The 22,819-nt window shown below is 38.4% G+C and overlaps 1 protein-coding gene and 1 long non-coding RNA gene across 2 annotated transcripts; both read right to left on the reverse strand.

The window, feature by feature from the left end:
• Positions 1-3,287: 3,287 nt before the first annotated feature.
• On the reverse strand, positions 3,288-6,279 carry LOC137572020 (uncharacterized). Its single transcript, XR_011031514.1, has 3 exons — positions 4,268-6,279; positions 4,033-4,209; positions 3,288-3,978 (listed from the first exon to the last, which is right to left on the reverse strand). It is a non-coding gene; the product is annotated as an uncharacterized lncRNA (long non-coding RNA).
• Positions 6,280-18,541: 12,262 nt separating this feature from the next.
• Positions 18,542-18,982, reverse strand: LOC137572009 (uncharacterized). The gene has a single exon (XM_068283778.1). The coding sequence runs from the start codon at positions 18,980-18,982 to the stop codon at positions 18,542-18,544; it is 441 nt and encodes a 146-aa protein (XP_068139879.1).
• Between the last annotated feature and the right edge of the window lie 3,837 nt (positions 18,983-22,819).

Genomic DNA, 22,819 nt, shown 5'->3' on the forward strand with positions numbered 1-22,819 from the left:
AATGTTTCTTTGTGTTAAGAATACATATATTTATTAATTATTATAATGGCCTTAGCGACAAATTTGGGTGTGCGATGTGATCGAGGCGAGAGTACGATTGCGAGTGCTTTCCGATCGACGCTTCTGCTTTATTTTCATGAGTGAGTCGACCAGATAGGTACGGCCGCTGCGTGTCGTTCTGTCTCGCTCACTCGGTACCAAACGATTGCCATGATTATGCCTGCCTGACACTTCATTTCCTACATGATGATAATATAGGCGGGAAGGCGGAAGATGTGACGGACAGTGTAAACAACTTAAGTATTGGCTTACATAGGGCCTCCGCGCAAAACCTTATTACGCAGCCTGGTATTCCATCAGGGCCAGGTGCATATATTGGTTTGACGGAACTGAGCACGCTAAGAACCGAACTTTCATCAAACACAGGGTCTAAAATGCAATTAGACGATTGCAAGTGATGAGGATAAGGAGGATTTGCTTGATAAATCGAAGAGCAATAAGTTGTTTTGAAAAAATCAGCAAACATGTCGGCAATTGCCTGATCATTGTCAGCTTTATTGTTTTCGAAAGACAAGTAAGACGGGTGCACCGATGTCTTACGTTTAACATTTACAAATTTATAAAATTGCTTAGGATCGCGAGAAAACCTGAGTTTACATCGCTGAAGATAATCCTTATAGCAATGTGAACTCAGCACCATAAAATTTGATCGAGCAACTACATATAGGGGAAAAATCCAATGCTTTACCGGATTTTTTAAATCTTTTATAACATCTCGATTTTACGTTCTTCAAGTTACATAACTCACGTGAGGACCAAGGAGGTTTATCAGAGTCACACGCGGGACACAAACATCAAAGAACGACACAAGAGTTTTATAGAAGACAGAAATGGCAGAGTCCATATCCGTGCAAATATACAGATATGTCCAATCATTAATTAACAAGAGTTTTTAAGTTTAGTAAAGTTTGTCTTGCGAAAACATCGGGTTGGAGGCATCGAGTTATTATGTCGAGACATAACACCAAAAGGAAGGTCAATGGTAATATCCAGAGTTGGATGAAAGTTGTCTTCGGGAATAACTAAGGGATCAGTCCTGGAAATATCGTATCTGTTACGACTCAAGCAGACCATCTATGAAACAATGTGACAAGGAGGGCAACAGTAAGAAAGAATCAAATGAGAGGGTCCAGGCAATCTCAGGTAAATTAAAATCTCCCAGAACAACGAGCAAGTCTTTGTCAGAGAGATATGAGGAAATAAGTTTAACAGCTTCCAAATGGTGAGTGTATAGTGCCAAGTCGGACTGTGGTGGAATATACGAACAAGTAATATAGGCAGAAAAAGAATTAAACGAAATTTTAACACAAACAAATTCAATCTCCTGATTGGAGGACTGGACAATTTGAGACGAGAATGCCGAGTCAACAGCGATCAAAACGCCACCACCATTACGGATAGTCCGATCATGTCTATATATTAAATATTTTGAGGGGAAAATTGAAGCATCGGCAATATCAGGCTTCAGCCAAGTCTCCATAAAGGCAAGAATATGAAAGTCAAAAGCTTAACTATCTACATAGAGTCTAGACAGTTTAGTCTTTAGTCCCCGTACGTTCTGATAGGCCAGAGTTAGGAACGAAATTAGTTTTTTGACTCGCCAACAGGTGCAGACGAGCCGGAAGGAACGTTATTCACAGAGGCAGGTAGCAAGCTAATCGGAGGCCGGTTCTTCTTTTTTATTTGTATACTCTTTTACAACAAGGTCTTCCGGCCAAAAATTTTTATGACATATTTGGCCAAAAATATCTGGGGAGACACCTATTTTAAAGGACGAAATGTCTCGAGTATATGAAAAACGGAACTTTTCCACAGGGAACTAGGAATACTAGGCACAGCAGTAGCGGCTACAGCAGACGCAGCAGCAGCTGAAGCAGCCAGCACCTTTACTAGCTGCTCTTGTAACTACTTTATTGGCAATATTCCTGGAAACGGATGTTTGCTCCGACGGTTCGGAAAATACAAACGATATCGTGTTAGTAGGTGGGATACTGTCTCCAGGGGAAATGGGAAGAGACTCCACACCTGCCAAAGCCGGACTCATAAACGATATCAGCTGCTGTACAGTTGGTGACATAGGGTCAATGTCGAAAGCCGGAACTGGTAGAGACGAATGTGCCGACGGACTGAGGGACGCGCCATGAAACCTGGCCCTCTTTCGCGTCGGAGATTCAATCAAAAGTTTAGAACTTCTAAATTGAACCTCCATCGCCAAAAGCTCCTCTTGGAGCTTATGAACGCCAGCTGACAGGGTTTTAAATGCTTCCCCCAGAAAACTTCGCATCTCGAGCTCCAAACCACGACACGAATCACAGCCCCATTTAAGGCCGCCACCCCTGTGCAATACAATCCCGCACCTTGACTGTGTAAACCAGCACATTTAAAGTGTATTACATTGTCACACAGCTAACAGTAAAGAAAATCTTCACTGGTCTTGCTGGGATTATTGCAATTATATTTGCAACAGACAGACATTATTAAATAATTGATTTATACAAAAACAAATTATAAATCAATATGTAAATAAAAAGAAAAATATATATGTATATATGTTAAGAGAGACGTATACAAACCAAGGCAAAAGCTAACTGCAATATGCAAATTAGAAAGAGAAAACAAAAAAGAGAGACTATTTGTACTTAACTGTATTAAAACACACAACAAAAAAAACTTGTCACAAGCGCGAAGATAACGGCCGCGAGCGCGATCAAAAGAGAAAACAAAAGAAAGAATGAAAGACAAAAATTAAGCGAGAGCGCAAAAAAAAAAACACCACCGACTTTCATGAGTGACAATATGACAATGAAGCATGTAAAAACAATTGAATAGACATATGTACATTTGGTTTTCGAAATTTGAAATATTTGTTTCACCTGGTGTATGGTATACCCAAGTCGACGAGTCGTTAAAACCATAATAGATAAAAACACCTTCCTTATGTGGCTTTTTGCACTCCTCAAGACCAATTTTGAGATCATTATGCATACTAACTTGATCCAAAGCCCAGCCATGATGTGCACTAGCAACTTCTTGGCGCTTTGCTGTTAAAAATCTATGAGAATTAAAGACGCCTGACTTCCAAAATACAACTGGACGAGTTCCAAATCACCAATTATAAAATAGAGTGTGGCGGCGTTCAATTAGTGATTAATGATACCCAACTACCACACCTTGAACACGGCTACCATTCCGACTATTGTTTTAATTTTAAACGACTTAAATTAGGTTTAGTTCTTTTATTATTATCTATTTAACGTCACATAGCAAGGCCACACCTCTTAAAATCCAATGATCTGGTTGCTTATTTGATTGCAGCCATAGCGAACAAATATAATTTAAGTCTGTACGATTAATTTTCTTGTACACCGGGCATGTATATAGCTTCGGATTTTTTGTAGATGTGGAATTAATAGCATAAATATGGACTACAGGCATAAGAGTAAACAAAACTTTGTTTGTCGCCTCCACCAAGCGAGAAGTGCGCCTATCCCAACCTGCACCATCAACGTACAACCCATAGATAAAAACACCCTCCTTAGGTGGCTTTTTGCACTCTTCAAGACCAATTTTGAGAACATCATTATGCATGCTAACTTGATCCAAAGCCCAGCCATGATGTGCCCTAGCAACTTCTTGGCGCATTGCTGTTAAAAATCCCTGAGGATTAAAGAAGCCTGACATCCAAAATACAACTGGGCGAGTTCCAAAACACCAATTATAAAATTGAGTGTGGCGCTCAATTAGTTCAGTAAACCAGAAGCCCAAACTAGATGATACCCAACTACCACGTTTGAACACAGCTGGTATTCGGGCCATGAAAATATTGTCTACAGCATCTCGCAAAATCTCACTCATTATTATGGTTCCTTCAACAGCTAACAATATATCTTTAAATGTTGTTCGCACAAGCTTTATAATCTGCAATCACAAGAATTATTTGAGTCCCCAGGCTATAGCCTAAAATTAACTTACTTTTTGCATCCTATCGATTTCTTGTCTAAGGAAAATATTCATGGCACTGGAAGCTCCCATTGCCATTAGATGTTGTTTCACGTCAAACAAATCAAACGGTGCGGGTGTCTTAACTAACATCTCTCACCTGTTGCGCAACTCGATCCTCTCTAGTCTCGCCAGCGCCCGAGGAAGATTCTGTAGTAAATATAAAATTACACTCACAGTTTTTATTTCTTAGTTAATTGTCATTTACCTTTAGGTTGTATGGACATTATTTCTTCTAAAATATTTCTCATTGTATTTGTTTGATAGGTAATCTCAGCATTTGAATGAAATCCGTAAACTTGTGGTGGATCTACGTTTAACATTTTATCAATAGCATTTAAATAGGCGTCCTGTTCTTTGTAGCTATAGACCTTATATCCCTTAAAAAATTGAAAATTTTCATCAAATAGAGTGTCATGAAACCACACACGAGTAAATGTATTAAGCAGTCTTTTGTCGAAATCGTCCGTAACTCGACCACCATATTGTACTTCGCCTAACATGTACCGAACTGTAACCCAGCTTATTCCTTTGCCTTGTTCTAGATCATCCAAATGATTTTGAACGAACAAACAACTTGCGTACCAATCGGATGAATTAAACTCGTAAGGAATGTTCCATCCAAGCGAACCAAACTTACGTCGCTCTTGTACTATAGTATGGAGAAAAGATATTGAATAAACAAGTGGTAGATAAAAGGGCGACTGCGAATAGTCCAGAAAATCCTGAGATAAATTTGTATACGTTCGTTTTAATCCAGCACGAATGCCAGCAGGAGGTTCATTGGTGTATTTTAGCGACAATTGTAGCAGCGTTATAGGAAACTTTGGGTGTGGTTCAGTTGTTATCCAGATTCGAAATGTACTATTAACTATCCCTTCTTTCCCCTGTCGCTCAAGTTCCAGTAAATGATTGGTTAGTTCAACCATATATTCCAAGCCCAAATGACAATTTTGTAGAAGCACCCAACCGCCGTCAATAAGACAAGATGACATCAATTTTCTTGCATGAATTTCCTGACCTTGCCCCATTGATATCGGGTGGCATTTGAGTTCATTTTTTTTGCAAGTAATTCTATGTTGGATGAAGGATCAGAACCAAGAGAAAGAAAACATATCATTGGCATTAGTTCACGACTTTCGGATAACAATTCCTCAAAATTTAGAACAACAGGCTCAGCAAACCGATCACCTAATGAATGTGCTATATACTTTCTACTTTGTGCAATGGTTCTATCCATACACCATGATCGAACTAGGAGCATTTTTCGGAAAGGATCTAGAGTATTAAATCCATCGGGAATTATTTCATTTTCAGGTGCATCTTTTTTATACCAGGTTAACCATGGTCTCTCATTTCCACTTACTTTCGTTAGGATATGAGCGAATGGCGATAGATTAGAAAGTTGTACCAGATTTAGCCAGGTTTCATCTGTCACCCACCGAAACGGGACTGGGGGACAATCATTTAAGTTTAAAGCAGCTCCGCCTTTGATAAATGTTTGAAACTCATCAAATGTTATTAGTTCCATCTGGTTATCAATGCTCAATGCCATTAAAAGTACCAAAAGGAATTTATCCTTTTCATAAAGACCTCTGGATTTGTATCGATAAATTTCAAATGTTAGATAATTAATTATTCTTCTGATACGTTTTTGAGTTATGTGAGTCTTTGCCGAATTATGCATAGATGCATCAAACCTCTCCAAAAACTGAACCAAAGAGGTCTGATACATATTGTTGACTATAGCCATACTACATACAAGAAAATACAAAACACTACCTCGAGTCGCGACTGATCGATATTCCTCACGTGCAGCATTTATTTTGGCCTCAGTAACTTTCGCAATCTCAATCTTTTCTTTCACTTCAAACGCAGTATTTTTGCTAGTATTTAAAACATCGATTACTGTTACATCATCAAGCAAACTTCCCTGTGTCGTCGAAAGTTTATGCAATAAGTTACTCTCCAATTCTTTCATTTTTTTCATATTGCCAGTAACTGTCTCAACTAGCTGTACACGTTCATCTTCTAACTCTTTTCTTTCTGTAAGAATAACACGACCTAATAATTGATCCTCTAGACCACGCATTGTCACAGTAAAATCAATAATGGAAGTACGTGCAAAAATTTCAGGAGTATAAGCTGGATTCGGGAGTTTTGTTGTTATATAGCATCTGAACTCTGCATTCCAGTCTACTTCTTTATCTCCAATTTTAATTTTGTATTGAGTTCCAACTTTCAGTAGATTTCTATCCAACAAATTATCCAAGCAAGGATCCAACTCTTCACCCACATCTTCAATGATAATAGGAAAACCCATACTAACAGAATCCTCAAGATGATTTCTAAAATATTTATGATGCAAGGCTGTTACAATTAAATTATTTTGTTTCTCCTTATTTTTTATCCAAACTTTTCCTTGAGATTGCGGATCTATTAGTAATGGAAACCGCATAGCCTTTGTCGCAATTATACCGTTCTGTACAGAAAGCTCATCAGTTGGTAGTCCTTGAATATTCCATTCACCAATTTGTGAACGATCTGTAAGGTTTTCAATAATATTAACATTTGCAGATATAGGAATCATTTTTTCAAATATTTGTCTCATCCAAAGGTTTTGAAGATCACTTCTAAATTCCTGATTAAAAGGTCCAGTGTAAGATAGAAATGCTGTTAATAGTATAACATCGCCAACTAAACGGTCAGTTTCGCTTTTAAACGAAGCAATCTGTTCGGTCCACCGTATTTTTTCTCCCGCTAGACCACCTATTAACGCTGTTGCTGCGTCCATTTTATCTTGACACTTCTTGGCCTCTTCTAGTACCGCATCTTTTTGGAAACAGCTTCTTCCAAAGTTTTTTGTACTTCTGATAACTCCAGTTCCTTTTGCTGTAAGAGTTCCTCGGCTTCCTCTAGATCATTGGACGCTTTTTGATATTTGGCTTCTTGTACAGCAAGATTTGCCTTGAGCGGTAGGACTTCTTTGTTCACTTCAAAGTATTTGGCCATTGCCATCGTCCATGACAATAACCCAGCTACATTTCCACAAGCTACTTTAGCCGCTTCAAAAAGTATATTGCCTGAAAAATGAAAAAAGGAAAGCAGTACACATTAATAAATCTATGTTAAGGGTTTATAAATTTTTTTTTTTATATTTTGTTAACTTTTTTTGATAAATGTTGTATAAATGTTTCAAGTTAATCAGAACTTGTAAATCTGTAGCCGGTGAGCATTTTCACATTTTTCACACTTAGTCTGGTATTATTCTGTGTGCACAAGGATTTCAATCAATGGCGTACTAGGCTGGCTGCCGATCCGATCTGATTGAAATTTCGGGATGATGTTTTATATCCAAAACTACTTTTCCTGTATATTTTTTGGACGTTGACGATACTATGCGCAGTACGTTCAAGTGGCCCCTACGACACCAGGACAAAGCATGTTACACGCGAGCCCCAGTAGATAAATGCCCACCTCCCATCAGACCGACCGAGGGGTGCAGCCGTATAACGCACTGCACGAATCGCGTGGACAAATACACAATAGAAAAAACAGACAAAAAAATATTACTATAGCTATCTATTAACCAAATGGGATAGGATACTTGTTTGAAGTATATTAATAGAAAACTCTGAGGGAATAGAAGGTTGTAATCAGAGCAGAGGACCCTAAAGCTCATAAAGCTTTCTGCTCTCTGACGTGACGGTCGTGTTTTTGCATAGCTCCCTTTATTAATATTTATTGTTTTTTCTCAATTTTTAATTGTGCTTAGTTTGTTTACGCTTTCGCTGGTGTTGTTCGCTTGACTCCCTTGTGTTTTATTTCCATAATTCGCCAAATTATTCAGTTTAAACAGTTTTTTTTTCGTGATTAGAGTTTGGTGCATTTACATATTTTTTTATTTTTTTCTTTCGTCATTGCTTCTGCAGTTGCTCCCCTCATCGCCCCCATCATACCATCAAATTTTCTGGTTTGGCTTAATGAGTAATGATGGACTTGCCCATCTTGTGCCGATTTTACTTTCGCCTACACTATCTTTTTGTCCCTCTTTATGCTCTTCTTTTCAGATTAAAGTACCCATTACAAGCCCTGGTGTACCTCAATCTATCCCTCACGGGAACTCTGATCAATCACAGGATCATACCGGCTGTCAATCACTTGCGGATTTTACAACTTTGTCAATTCCAAAAGACGCTCTAATGTACTACCTTCCACCTTCAGACTTAACAACCCGACTGCTAATAATGATTCAGATATTGCAGATCTGTTTGCTAAATTTTTTCAGTCGACATATTCTACTACTGTTTCGGATCCCACACCCTATCCCTTTCAATTCCACATTTAAATTGCATGTTATTTCCCAGTATTACTGAAGACTGTATTATCACTAGCTTGTCATCTATGAAGTCTTCCTTCGTTCCAGGGCCTGATAATATACCTAAATGCATCCTTAAAATGTGTTCGATTTCTCTATCTAAGCCTTTAGCTCGGTTATTCTTTATATCGAGTAGTAGCTTTCCTGATATTTGGAAGGAGTCTTTTATTATTCGGCTTTTTAAAAAGGGTAGCAAATCGGATGTTTCTAACTACCGTGGCATTGCCAAACTTTCGGCAATACCTAAACTGATTGAGAAAATTATTACATCTTCCCTTCAACATCTATCCAGATCCACTATTTCTCCTTGTCAGCATGGCTCATTCACGCGTGCTTATGTTTGCGGATGACGTCAAGATTTGTTATTCCTATAATGATCCTTCTTTCCAACAGTACTTGCAATCAGATCTCGATGCGTTCTGGGATTGGTGCCACGTTAATAAATTACACCTTAATGCCTCTAAGTGTTCTTTTATGACTTTCAGTCGTTTTTCTCCGCTCCTAGCTCCTAGTCTGTTCTGTTAGATTGTGTACCATCATTCAAAGACTTAGGCGTTATGTTTGACCCTAAACTTTCATTTAATGTTCATATTTCTTCAATTGTCAATAGAGCAAGCAGCCTTCTCGGCTTCATTAAACGTTGGGCCAAAGTATTTGATGATCCCTATATAACAAAAGTTTTATACACTTCGTTAGTTCGCCCTACTCTAGAATATTGCTCGCCAGTGTGGAACCCGCAATATGATGTTCACCAGCTTAGTATTGAATCGGTACAGAAGCAATTCCTTAAGTTTGCGCTACGCGGTCTAAATTGGGACCCGGGTCTTCGCCTACCTTCTTATTCTGACAGACTTCTTCTTATTAATCTTCCCTCACTTTATAACCGTAGGCTTGTTTTTGGCATTCTTTTTCTCCATAAACTAGTCAACGTCGAAGTCATTTCTACCAATTTACTAGATACGCTATATTTTTGTGTTCCCTCACGTCGGACCAGAAACTTTTTTCCTATTCACCTTATTAGATGTCTGACTAACTATTCTCTTCACGAACCTCTTCGTGTTCTTTGCCAATCTTTTAACAACCTATCTCACCTTATCTCTCCTCATCTTTCTGTCACTTCTCTTCGCGCTAAACTTTTTAATCATCTACAGCGAAACCAATGAAAATATTCTGGACTTGGATTGGCTGCAACTCATCCCTGACCACATTGGCTGTGAATCGGGGCATAGCTGGCAAATAAAACACCTTGTGCAAATAAAAAACCTCCACCGGGTCGGGGATGTTTAGTTGTGTATAAAGCTAAGCTACCTTCTTCATTTAATTACTATCTGTCTTTAGCTTAAGCTTTTTCGTCGACTGCTGTGTTAGTTGACGTAAATAAAATAAATAAATAAAAAATAAAAACAATAACTAAGGGATAAAGGTATAAATTAGGAGCTTGTGCATAACACCAAGCATAATTCTACGGTTAGTTAGGGACGAAAGGTTAATCAAGAGAAGTCTACTAGAATACGAAGGCAAATTGACATTGCGATCCCAGCTTAAGCCACGAAGAGCATATAGCAAGAACTGTTTTTGAACGGATTCAAGTCTAATCTGGTGCGACTCATATTGAGGTGACCAAATGCAAGATCCATACTCTAAAATAAGACGGACAAGCGAAGTAAAAAGAACTTTAGCTGTATAGAGGTCGTCAAGTTCTTTTGACCATCTTTTGATGAAACCCAGAACACTCATGGCCTTCGTGATAAAATTCAACTTATGGTCCATAAGAAAGCACAAATCATTAATATAATTTAGACGTTCTAAAGGACTATTGTTTAGAAAACAAGTGACCAGTTGAGAAGAGCTACGAAAAAAAGTCATTACCTTACATTTGGTAGTGTTAAGACTTAATAGATTAAACTGGCACCAGGATTGAAAGTTTTTAAGATCAGCTTGTAGCCGACTAAATGAATCTGTATATTTATAAGTAAGACAAAGCTTGACATCGTCAGCATACATAAGCACACGCGAATGAACGATGACTGATGGAAGATCGTTAATCAATAATGAAAAGCAGAGGGCCAAAATGACTACCTTGAGGTACACCAGAAGTCACAGGAATGGAATTGTTAAATATTCTCGAACCCAAGAAAGGAAAAGAGGTGGAAACCCAATGTCGTTCAGTTTACAAAGTAATAAAGTATGATTAACAGAATAACAGGCTTAGCAGAAGTCAGTGTATATGACATCAGTTTGTTTAGCATTTTTGAACCCCTTGATAATTATAGAGGTAAATTCTAAAAGGTTAAAAGGCGTTTCACAAACCCATGTTAAGACGGCGAAATAATAGAGCTGCAAAAAATGTTGCAATTGATAAGTTATAATTTTCTCAAAAGCTTTCGGAATAGCGGACAATTTTGAGATACCCCTTTAGTTAGAGGCTTCGGACTTTTTGCCATTTTTATGCAGAGGAATGATATACGACTCCTTCCAAATAGATGTAAAAGAGGAAGATTTGACAGGCAAAAGAAAAAATTTTAAAATGGGTTTGCACAGAACCTGAGTACACATCCAGGTAGACTATCTGGCCCCGGAGAATAAACAGGTTTAACTAGTTTAAGTTCGTTAAGAAGAGAACTTTCATCAATCACCGGATTGAAAATGCAAGTAGAATTTTTAAATGAAAAGGATACGGACTTGTTTGATATTCCGTTGAGGAAAACGTTGTTTTGAAAAAACACGCAGACATATCGCCAATTGCCTGATCAGTGCTCGCTTTTTTATTTTACTTGACAAAAAAGATGGGTGCCTTTGTTAGAGTCAGAAGAAAACTGAGGCTTACACCGCTGAAGATAATTAAAAGAATTGTGTATTAAGCATCATGAATTTTGAACGAGCGACTGTATACAGAGCGTAATCTGATGAACGACGTGTTTTTTTTTAAACTTATTATATCAAGTCTTCACATTTTTCAACATGGATAGCTTTCGAGAGAACCAGCGAGGTTTGTTAAGCCGCTCCAGCCTACCAAGAGGCACACAAATATCAAAGAGTGAATTCAGAGTATCATAAACAAAACGAACAGTTGAGTTCATATCTCTACAATTGTACAGATAAGACCAATCGGTAGTAGTAATGTTTTCATTAAGGCTGGTAAAGTCAGTGTTAGGAAAGCACCTAGTTAGAGGTAACTACTTTGAACCAAGTAATGGTGAAAGCAAGGGCAGAACAATTTTTAAATTTACAGTAGGATGAAATTTGTCTTCGGGAAGAACAAATGGTTCGATCCTAGAAACATCACAATAAGAAGAATCCAATACAATTGACAGTACAGGATTGACTTTTGATAAAGATAAGCCTGAGGGCCATCATCAAAGTCATGTGACATCTCCATGTCACCATGCTGCCCTCCGGCAGCAACATGGTAGATTCATCTGTTGGTGACCATGCTAAAGCGGGTAAATTAAAATCACCTACAACTATGAGCATGTCTTGACTGGAAACTAAAGAGGAGACAAACTGAATTGCCTCTAAATGATTTAAGTATACCACCATGTCTGACAATGGTGGAATATAGGAACAACACCGACAAACTTAATCTCCTGGGTACTAGAAAATTGATTCAATTCAGATGATGAAGCAGCATCAAAAGCTATCAGAACGCCACCGCCTATGCGGGAAATCAGGTCACGTATGAGTGTCAGGTTTTAGCCGCGTCTCTGTAAAAACTAGAATGTTATGTTTAAAAGAAAGAGATAGATTTAGATTTCAGTCCTCTAACGTTCTGGTAACCCAAGTTAAGGGACGAAGCTAGTTTTTTGTCACACCAGCCGATGCTGATGTAACAGAAATGGTATTAGTTTTTGTTGTTGGCAGGCGAACCGGTTGCCGATTTTTCTTTTTTACAGTGTATTACTTAACTATTAAATATTTCGGCCAAAAATCTTCTCGACATATTGTAGAAGCAAGCAAGGTTTAATCTTTATTTATTGATCTTTTATATCACAGGCTTATTCTTTATTTTATTTTCACGTCTGTATTCTTTGATCGTCGCTTATCGAATGACCCTCTCTGTTCGTGTGTCTGTCTCTCTTCTCATTGTTCAGTGTTAATTAACGTGCATACTGCTCTGCCACAACAGTGTTGGCAATTCCAGCATACTTATCGATGTTCGTTATAGTTTAAACTACTTATCCTACTACAACTCGGCCATACTGACAGTTGGATCTCCTGATCCTATTTTGCTATTTACATTATAACATTTAGACTATATATATACAATTGATATGATACATTTTAATTTTATACATTAAAGAAAATTTTGTGTAATACAATAGTTCTTATTCTCTACTATTTGGCCTCTTTTTCCCCACCCAGTGTCTCATGTTCTACGCATCCCACACACCTTGATAGGAATTGCGTGAAACCTGGAAACCGTCGACGTCTTTAAGCAAAAATATATCATTTCTTAATACCTTTTCAACTACGTATGTTTAGGAATCAATTTCCTCGCCACTCCAGCTGTACTATCGAAATTCTTTACCATCACGAAATCTCCTTTCTTATACTGTGTTGGCATTATCTTAGACTTGTTGTAGTACGTTTCATTATACGACTGCGCTCTTTTCTGGTTTTCTATTGCTTCTTTACGAATCTTTTTTAAACTTTCCGGATCTACAGGACATTGGATTTCTTCTAACTTTTCTCTTAACTGATCAATAACCTCATCTTTCTGTTCTACTCCAAACAGCATTTTACTTGGCTGTTGCTTAATACTTCTATGCAATGTGTTATTAAAAGAAAATTCTACTGTTTCAATTACAGTGTCCCAATGCAAATTTCTCTCTGGTTCTACAAGTTTCGATATCATTGGAACTATGCTTCTATTCAATCGTTCAACCTGGCCGTTTCCTTGAGGGAGAGGCTGTAGCTATCTTCAAGTGTTTTATGTTACATTCTGTCATAAATTGTTTAAACTCACTAGACGTAAAACAGTCCCTCTATCTGACACAATACACTTAGGTCGGCTATACGCTCTAAAATAATCTCTTAACGCTTTCACTACTTCTTTCGTGCTTGTAGACTTTGTTGTATACAATCTAGCGAACTTAGTGAATCCGTCCACTACAACGAATATGTGTTTGTTTGCTCTCCCTGCTGCTACTGGTGATCTATATGTATTAGCTCGAATGGCTTATCTTCTTTTGGTATGCTATGCAATAGTCCTTCTATTTTTCCTGATTTGGGGGAAAAAGCTACACATTTTAAACAATTTTCTATGTGACTAATGCATTTATCCTTAATGTTTTTGAACCAATAACTTTTGGAAATAGTATCCATCATCTTATCCCTGCCGATATGCCCAAGTTCATTATAATATTTGTGCAAAACCTGATTCTCCATATCTTTAGGAACATAAAACAATAACCTGCCATCTCTTGATTTTCTAAATACCACTCCGTTTCGAATTTCGAACATTTTATCTTCCGTTTTCTACGACCATAACTCCAATACATCTACTTAATGCATCCACATGCTGCAGCATGCATTTTCTTTCCTGCTCTATGACTTAATTCATAGTGTTAATTCTGCAACTCTAACGCCCATCTAGCAATTCTAGGATTTAGCTCAACTCTATTTAATGTGAGAGTCAGCGAATTACAGTCTCTAAAAATCTTAAATCTAAATTTGTGAAGTACATAAATAATTGCTAAAGTTTCTAATTCGAAACTGTGGTATTTTGATTCTGTTTCCGTTGATCGCTTAGAAAAATAAAATACCGGGTGCAATTTACCGTCGACTTTCTTTTGCATTAGAGCAGCCCCGAAATCAAGTGCACTTGCATCACAATGCAACTCTGTCTCATGCTTATAATAAAAAATTGCTAATACTTGCGCTTGCACTAACTTCTCTTTGAGAGTAAAAAAAACACTAGCTCTGCCTTTCCAAACTTAAAAGGAGTATCCTTCCTAAGTAGGTCGTACAATGGCTTAGCTATTATCGAAAAATCCTTAATAAATCTTCGGGAATATGAACATAACCCTAGAAAACTTTGCACTGTCTGCACTTTTTCTGGCGCTGGGAAATTCATAACTGCTTCTATTCCACTATCGTCAGCTTTAAGAGATATTGAATCCTAAATATTTGACTTTTGATTGTAAAAATTCACACTTGTCTAGCCGTAACTGTAACTTATTTTGTACCAATCTTGCAAAAACTTCTTTTAAAACTTTTAGATGCTCCTCCATATAGACAATAACCTTATTTTCTTTTATCAAATCTGCAAAAATGTTATTTACAAATAGTTGGAAAACAGCTGGTGCAGTTTTCAACCCCATCGGCATTCGTAAAAATTCGAACTGACCTAATGGCGTAACAAATGACGTATATTTTACTGAATCCTTGTTCATAAAGACATGAAAGTACTAATTTTTAAAATCTAACTTCGTAAAAACTGTTTTATTAACGAGCTTATTTAGCAAATCATCGATTAAGGGCAACGGGTAATTATCTTTCAATGTAATTTTATTCACTTTCCTAAAGTCGATGCATAATCTCAAACCTCCCGTTTTTTTCTTCACTAAAACAATTGGAGAGTGAATTCTGACTCACTAGCACGAATTATTCCTTCTTTCAATTATTCGTCCAACATTTTCTGAAGGTATTCTTTCTCCTCGTATGACAGTCTCCGTGGTGAACAACTGAACGGTTTGGACTTCTCTAGACAAATCTTTAATTCGCTCCTAACCATTGGGACTTGTGGGCTCTTAGCATCAACATAATTCTCTCTAAATATTTTCATAAGCCGAACTTTTGTACTAAAATCTATTTCTTCTCCACACGTACACTCTATTTCTTCTTCGCCTCCTACGTCTATATTCATCATGTCACTCTAAAAGTTATCATCGTGAATTTCTAACATAACTGACTTTTTTACATTTTCTTTACTATCAGCTAACATAATAATCTCCTCACATAAGTTACGACTCTCAGCTATCAACAATTGATTCGTAACACTTTCTTCACATAATTCCTGGTCTTTAACAATCTCTTCATCAGTACTTAACTATTGATTCATAACAATTTCTTTACATAACTTTTGCTCTTTAGCACTATCTTCAACAGGACATAACGATCGACTTCTATCTACTTTACAATTGTCGTTTGAAATTTCTTCGTTTACCAGGCTCAATTTCACAATCCCGTCCAAGGCACTTAGATCTATACGCAAGCCACAGGCTTTCAAAAAATTTAGCCCCAATATTGCATCTTGACTCATGGACTCTTCAGCAACAACAATTAACTAACAGCGCCAGTCCTTTCCATCTGCGCTCTTCTTAATGATTAGTGGTTTTACCCAATCAGCTGCCGATTTCACATTTGGCAACTGGATATTGGTAAACGCCTTAAGCAACTCCATCGGATTAATAAAACATCGTATGCGTGCCTGATCACGCAAAATATCCGACGGGTTGCCTTCAACCAGATGCTCCAACAGCTCCTCAGTATCCAATGTTATGTTTTTTGCCAAACTCATCTTTGCTTCGAAATAAGTGGCAAACTATTTCTGGCGTTGCCACATCCGTTGTTCAAAATTTCGTCGCAACGTTGCCTTCGAACTTGTTTGATCAAACGCCAAAATTAAATTTTCGCACAGTTGCTCGAACGTTTCGATCAAACGTGTTGGGTTCGCTTGAATCCAACGTTTTGCGGCACCGTTTAGTTTTGCCACAAACAAAATGCCCACACAACTCTCGTTCAACTCAAAAACTTGCGCAATGCTCTTTAACTGTCCGATCCACTTGCATGCACAGTCTTGTCCATCGAAGTCAACAACGATTTCTTTCGCTAGCGCAAACGACCCCTTTTGTTGCTCATCATGTGTCTGCGCGCCTCTATTGTCGCTGACGGCAATGTCTGGGCTTCTGGCGACTACTGCGGCAGCGCCGTCGTGTCGCGCTTGTGCTTGAAGACGCTCGCGGTTGGCCTTGACTTCTGCTTCTAATTGTCGTATTACGTTGAGCATTCCGTTAAAATTTTCAGAATTTGTCGCTGCTTCGTCACTTTGCTCGTCTGGCAAAATTTGTTGCTGCAAATCTGGGTCTTCGTTGATACTGTTGTTGCCAGCTAGATCTGCATTTTGGCCACTCTGTATCATTAATTTGCCCTTCCTCCGATTCTGGGCCACTATCATCAGTTACCAACGGTGCACAGCCTCGGCCCATTAACGGGACCTGGTTAAGACGCGCCACTAATTCAGCTTTGCTGCCAGTTGTTGGCAGTCCCAAGACGGCTAACCAATTTTTTAATTGCACCGTGCGAAAACTATTGATATTCACCTCATCCATGGCGTGTATCTCGAACCACTTCTGAATTTGTAGAAGCAAGGTTTAATCTTTATTTATTAATCTTTTATATCACAGGCTTATTCTTTATTTTATTTTCACGTCTGTATTCTTTGATCGTCGCTTATCGAATGACCCTCTCTGTTCGTCTGTCTGTCACTCTTCTCATTGTTCAGTGTTAATTAACGTGCATACTGCTCTGCCACAACAGTGTTGGCAATTCCAGCATACTTATCGATGTTCATTATAGTTTAAACTACTTATCCTACTACAATAGAAACACTAATTTTAAAAGACGAAATGTCCCGAGAATAAGAAAATTTACAGACGTTAACTTTCGTCCGAATATAGGCTATTACATCATCAGATGTGACAACAGGGTCTAGCCTAGAAACAAATATATGTATGTTTCTTTGGTGGTATGCCAACGAGAGTCCGCGGTGCCGAAGCGTCAGCCGTAGCAGCAACGTTGGACAAGTCACCCACTGCAGCAGTCAACTTGTTTACGGGGCCCTCGATACTTTTAGAACTGTCGGCAATTTTCATTGGAATGGGTAATTATTGCCCGGACACATCGGACACTACAATAGTCATCGTTTTTAACAGATCATTCCCAGGTGATACCGGTAATTCCTTACTAATCGCTTTTACAACTGGGCTCTTAAACGATATCAATTGCTGTGCATAAGGCCGGTCGGAAACTGTTTTCGACCGATAATTCCTATGGGAGCTATATGATATAGTCATCCGATCTTGATCAAATTTGGCACAGTAGTTTATAAGCGTAATAATCTCTCTAATATTAAGTTTAACGATAATAGAACAGAAAATAATGAAGTTATTGAGAAAAGTCACTGTTCGTGACTTTTGCGTTTGTATGGAAGCTATATGATATATAGTGGGCCGATCCAGCTGAATCCGAGTTATACACCCCCTGCAGTATATACAAGCCTACATGCAAAATTTCAGCTCTGTAGCTCTTACGGTCTAGGAGTTTGCGTTGATCCAGACAGACGGACGGACGGACGGACATGGCTATTTGAACTCGTCTCGTAGTGCTGATCAAGAATATATATGTGGGGTTTTATTTCGACTTTATTTGAACTCGTCTCGTAGTGCTGATCAAGAATATATATGTGGGGTTTTATTTCGACTTTTCACGCCCGACTTTGGCGATCGACTTTTAGTGTCCGACTTTGACACACGACTTATAGCACCCGTCTGTGGTACTCGACTTTTAGTGTCCGGCCTTGACACTCGACTTATAGTACCCGTCTATGGTACTCGACTTGACCTTGCATCCGACTATAACGCAAGACCTCAAAACACGTCCGCCTTATTCAACGCGCAAAAACCAACTCTCTCGTCGTCATCTCTCATTCGTTCGTCATCCCTCTTGATCGTCTTTTCTTACACGCTCACGTTTTCTCTTTGATCGTCGTCTCGTCTTCGTGTACAGTGGGATTGATGCACATCGCAAATCCACATCCCACATTCGGCCATTCTGATTACGCATTCGACCCGAATGCTTGGTCATCTTCCTCGTCGTCTCGGTTTAGGCTCCAGGGCTTCATGTACTCTGCACTTTAGGCCCTTCGCCCTTGCCAACTTTTTCGACATCGTATGCGTTGTTGTGCTTCACCTTCTTAATCTGGTAGGGTCCAAAATATTTCGGTTTTAATTTGAGACCACTGCCAAATTGCGTCCTCTTAATTGCAACCATGTCGCCAACATCATAAGATCGAGCTTGCTTACGACGTAGGTTGTAGTACTTCTATTTTTCGTCTTGGATCTTGGAGATGTGTGCCTTCGCCTTGGCACGGAGCTCGCTTCTATCGTCTGTAAATATTGCCTTCGTCTCTTGGTTGATAAGATCTCTGTGTTTATGGTCATCGTTGGTCCTCAACTTAACGCCAGTTAGTAACTCAAATGGAGAAGTGTCAATACTTCTGGTGTACGTCGAATTGATAGCCTGCTGAACTTTGCTAACATGTCGATACCACTTCGTCGGATCATCAACGCTTAACTTCGACAGAACAGGAATGATGATCGCATTTAAACGTTCGACTTGGCCATTTACTTTAGGAAGTGCTGTAGTCGTCTTAACGTGTTTGATATCTTCGTTGTCGCAGTACTTCAAAAAATCTTGGGATGTAAAGGCGGAACCCCAATCCGAGATAATAAACGTAGGGTTGCCAAAAATCGTGCTTTGCATCGTCAGCTTCGTAATAACTTCATTGCTAGTCGTCGATTTGGTTGGGTATAACCAGCAGAACTTCGTAAATGCATCTATGACCGCCAGGATATGCTTATAGTCCTTGTGAGTAGACTCGAGAGGAACTAGAAAATCAATATGGTAAGTTAAAAGTGGAATATCATCTTTCTGAAGCGGATGAAACAAGCCTTCTTGCTGCCGACTTTACGGCTACTGATGATACAAGGAATACAGCATTCGATAAATTTTTGGATTTTTTCCTCGAGATGCGGTATGAAGTATTCTTTGCAAATCAAGTCTTTCGTCTTTTTTTGCCCCGAAATGTCCTTTGTTATGGGCTTGACCAATAATCTACTTCTGCATCGCGTTTGGGACAACAATTAGCTCAACGTCATTGACAAATTTGTACAGGATATCGGCTTTCAGAAAATAATCATCATAAGTTTTCGAATTGTCTTTCAGAACTTCTATAATGGCTCTTATTTTCTCATCTTGTGATTGCGCCTTCTTCATGCCAACGCTGATTCCATAGTCGTTGATTTGCATAATTGGATATCTGCTGAGGGCGTCGACATGTCTCATACGGGTACCTGAACGGTGTAAAACTTCAAAATCGTATTCTTGAAGAAAAAGTACCCAACGAGCTACCCTGGTACAAAGGATCTTCTTCTCCAGCGTCTTTGTAAATGCGTCGCAATCCGTGATTAGCTTAAAATGCATGCCCAACAGATAAACTCTAAACTTTTCTAACGCTGTTATGACTGCGAGAATCTCTAATTCATAGCTGCTATACTTTCGCTGTGCGTCTGTGGTTTTCGACTCATGTAGTATACGGGATGGAGTTCACCGTCGTCTGGACATCTTTGTAGTAAAACTGCTCCAAAACCTTCGATGGATGCATCAGTATGAACTTCCGATTCGTACGACTGGTTGTAGATGCTTAAGACTGGATTCTCAGTTAGTAACTTCTTCAAGATCTGTACTACATTTTCTTCAGGACCACAGACAAATTTTGATGCATTCTTGGTCAATTCGGTCAGAGGTTTCGCTATACACGCATAGTTTGGAATAAACTTTCTAAAATATCCCGTCAAACCTAAGAAACTTTGAACTTGCTTTACGGTTTGAGGCATTTTAAACTTCGCAACAGCCTCAATTTTATCTGGAGATGGATATATCTTCTTATTCTCGACAATGTGCCCCAAAAATTGTATTCTTTTCTTTAAAAAATGACACTTCTTCAGGTTTAGCTCTAAACCATACTCTTCGCAGGTTACGATTACCTCTTTTAGATTCTTAACAGCTTCAACTTCATCTCTGGCCAAAATGATAACATCGTCAACGTATGGCAGCGCAATGCCTCTCTTGGATAAATGCCGAAATATTGCATTTACATGTCTTTGGAATACTCCAGGCGAATTAGTAAATCCAAACGGAACTCTCTTGAATTGGTACTGACCACAGTGGGTCACAAACGACGTATACTTTCGACTAGATTCTGCAACTGCTATATGAAAGAATCCGTTCTTCAAATCAATGGTACTAAAAATCGTAGCGTCTTGCAAACGATCCAACTGATCCTCGATGAGCGGCAATGGATAATGGTCACGCACACATACCTTGTTTATTTTGCGAAAATCGACACAGAGCCTGTAGGAATCGTCATGCTTCTTTACAAGTACCACCGGACTTGTGTATTCGGACGTTGACTCTTCAATTATGCCTTCAGCCAACCATTCTTCGACTTTCTCGTTCACGAACTCTGCCTCTTTGAATGCAAGTCTACGGGGTCGCGCAAATATCGGACTGTCATCGTTTAAAATTATTCGCATTTCAACATTGGTCGTCTTTATTGCTACCGGTTGATAATTAGATATCAAATCGAATACCTCTTTTTTAGCACTTGTGCTTGCACATTCGTCTATATCAAGTTCATCTTTATTATTCGCGACATCAATTTTTAGAATTTTTATTTCATCACTTTCTTTTTCGAATTTTTCTACTCTTACACCATTTCGACTAAATATAATGTCAGCTTGCAAACATAATTCCTCGCCTATGATCATTTCGACATCTAACAATCTAATCGGAACTACATGAAAATCTAACACGAACGTATGGTCGTCAATCAAAATGGAATTCACAAAGTGTCCAATTGGTTTTATCTTATTTGATTCTCCGCCACAGAATCCAATTAGAAAACCGTCAAAACTACTCAACTCGGGTTGTTTCAAACGTTTATACAAATCTTCGCGAATGATACAAAATTTACTTCCGGTGTCGAGCAATGCTTTACACTCAATGTTGTCAATTTTAATAACTTTACAGGTTATTTCTTCTTTTGACTTAAAACTTCTTGTGTTCGGTTCAAATTGACTGTTCATATCTCTTTTATTACAATTTTTAGCTATGTATGTGACCAAATCCATTACATTTGTAGCACTTTCTACCTTTCTCTTTATCATCACAATTTTTCGCATAATGTCCTTTATTTCCACAATTGTAACACACTACATCGTTTTTAACATCTTTATTATTTCTTTTCATCATTTTGTCTTTCACTTTTGCACTGTTCTCGTCGTTTTTGTATTTACCATTGTCATTCTTACTTTCTTTTCACTCATTGTTTTATACTGCTTTAATTTCTCTTTAAACTCATTTAAATTTTTCGCTCCATATAAAATCGACTTATTCTCACTTTTTTCATCTATGGCGTCAATTAGATATTCTATTAATGAATCGTCTTTTATTTGTCCACATGAAGCTACATCTTTCATTCTGTAAAAGTACTCAAAAACGCACTCATTGTTTTTACGCTTCATTTTCATCAGTTGCTCATGTACGTCTTTACTACTCACGCACGATTTGAATTCACTCAAAAGTGCTTTTTCGAGAGACTTCCACGAATTTATTCCTCTCTCACTCAAGACAAACAGTTTCGCGATGCCTTTTAACGCCTTCTTCGCGAACAGAAACTTTTGGAAATCGTTCCAACACATCAACGTTGCTTGCTCATTGAATTCGTTAATTCAAACTTATACTGCAATGGTATTAGTGCCGTCAAAAATACGAATGTTCTCTTCCACGTCACGAAAACTAATGGCAAAACGAGCGTCATCATTCTATCTCTCTCTTCGTTTATTCTTCTGTACTCATCGTTGTCGTTCTCGCTTGCTCTCTCGTGCGGCCTGTTCCTCCAATTTTTCTCTGTTGCTACGTTCCTCTCTGTAGCTACCGATTCATGATCTGTCTCGTCGTTTATTTCATCATCTACTTCGTCGTCTGATTCGTCTACGTCTTGTGATGCCAACAAATTGTTCAGCTTCAAATTCATGAAAATATGCAATGCTAGGTCGTCGACACTGTACTTGATTCCCAATACATTGCAAATCGAAACAAGATCACTGTTCGTCAAATTTCGTCGTACATATTCCGCCTTTGCTTCGTACTTTGCGTCCGTTTCATCGAAATCGAAACCAGAAAATTCTCGAATTCTTTTGCGGTTATTTCTATCTCCCTCGCTCTCATAGATAAATTTATGTAATGCTCTGATATTGTCTGCTTTACCCGTTTTCAGAGTATCACTTATTAAATCATTTAGACACGAGATAGTTAATGTTTTAATTTCACCACTAGCAGAGCAGGACCGACTAATTACGACACGATTGTTTGAGAAAAAAAATCACTTTTTTTTTTTTTTTTTTCACTCTTCTCACGCACGAACGCACAAAAAATGTATGTGGGGTAGTCTCTTGTATCCCGCACTCTTTCTATCACCGCTCTAACTTGAATCTATCCCGGATGAGCACCCAAAATATGTGGGGTTTTATTTACGAT

Source organism: Drosophila tropicalis, unplaced genomic scaffold (assembly GCF_018151085.1).
Source record: "Drosophila tropicalis isolate 14030-0801.00 unplaced genomic scaffold, ASM1815108v1 contig_1033, whole genome shotgun sequence".
Taxonomy (NCBI): domain Eukaryota; kingdom Metazoa; phylum Arthropoda; class Insecta; order Diptera; family Drosophilidae; genus Drosophila; species Drosophila tropicalis.

What these genes read in the sequence shown, in the direction of transcription:
- LOC137572009 (XM_068283778.1), bottom strand. Translation starts at nt 18,982, where the DNA reads ATGCAAAGCACGATTTTTGGCAACCCTACGTTTATTATCTCGGATTGG.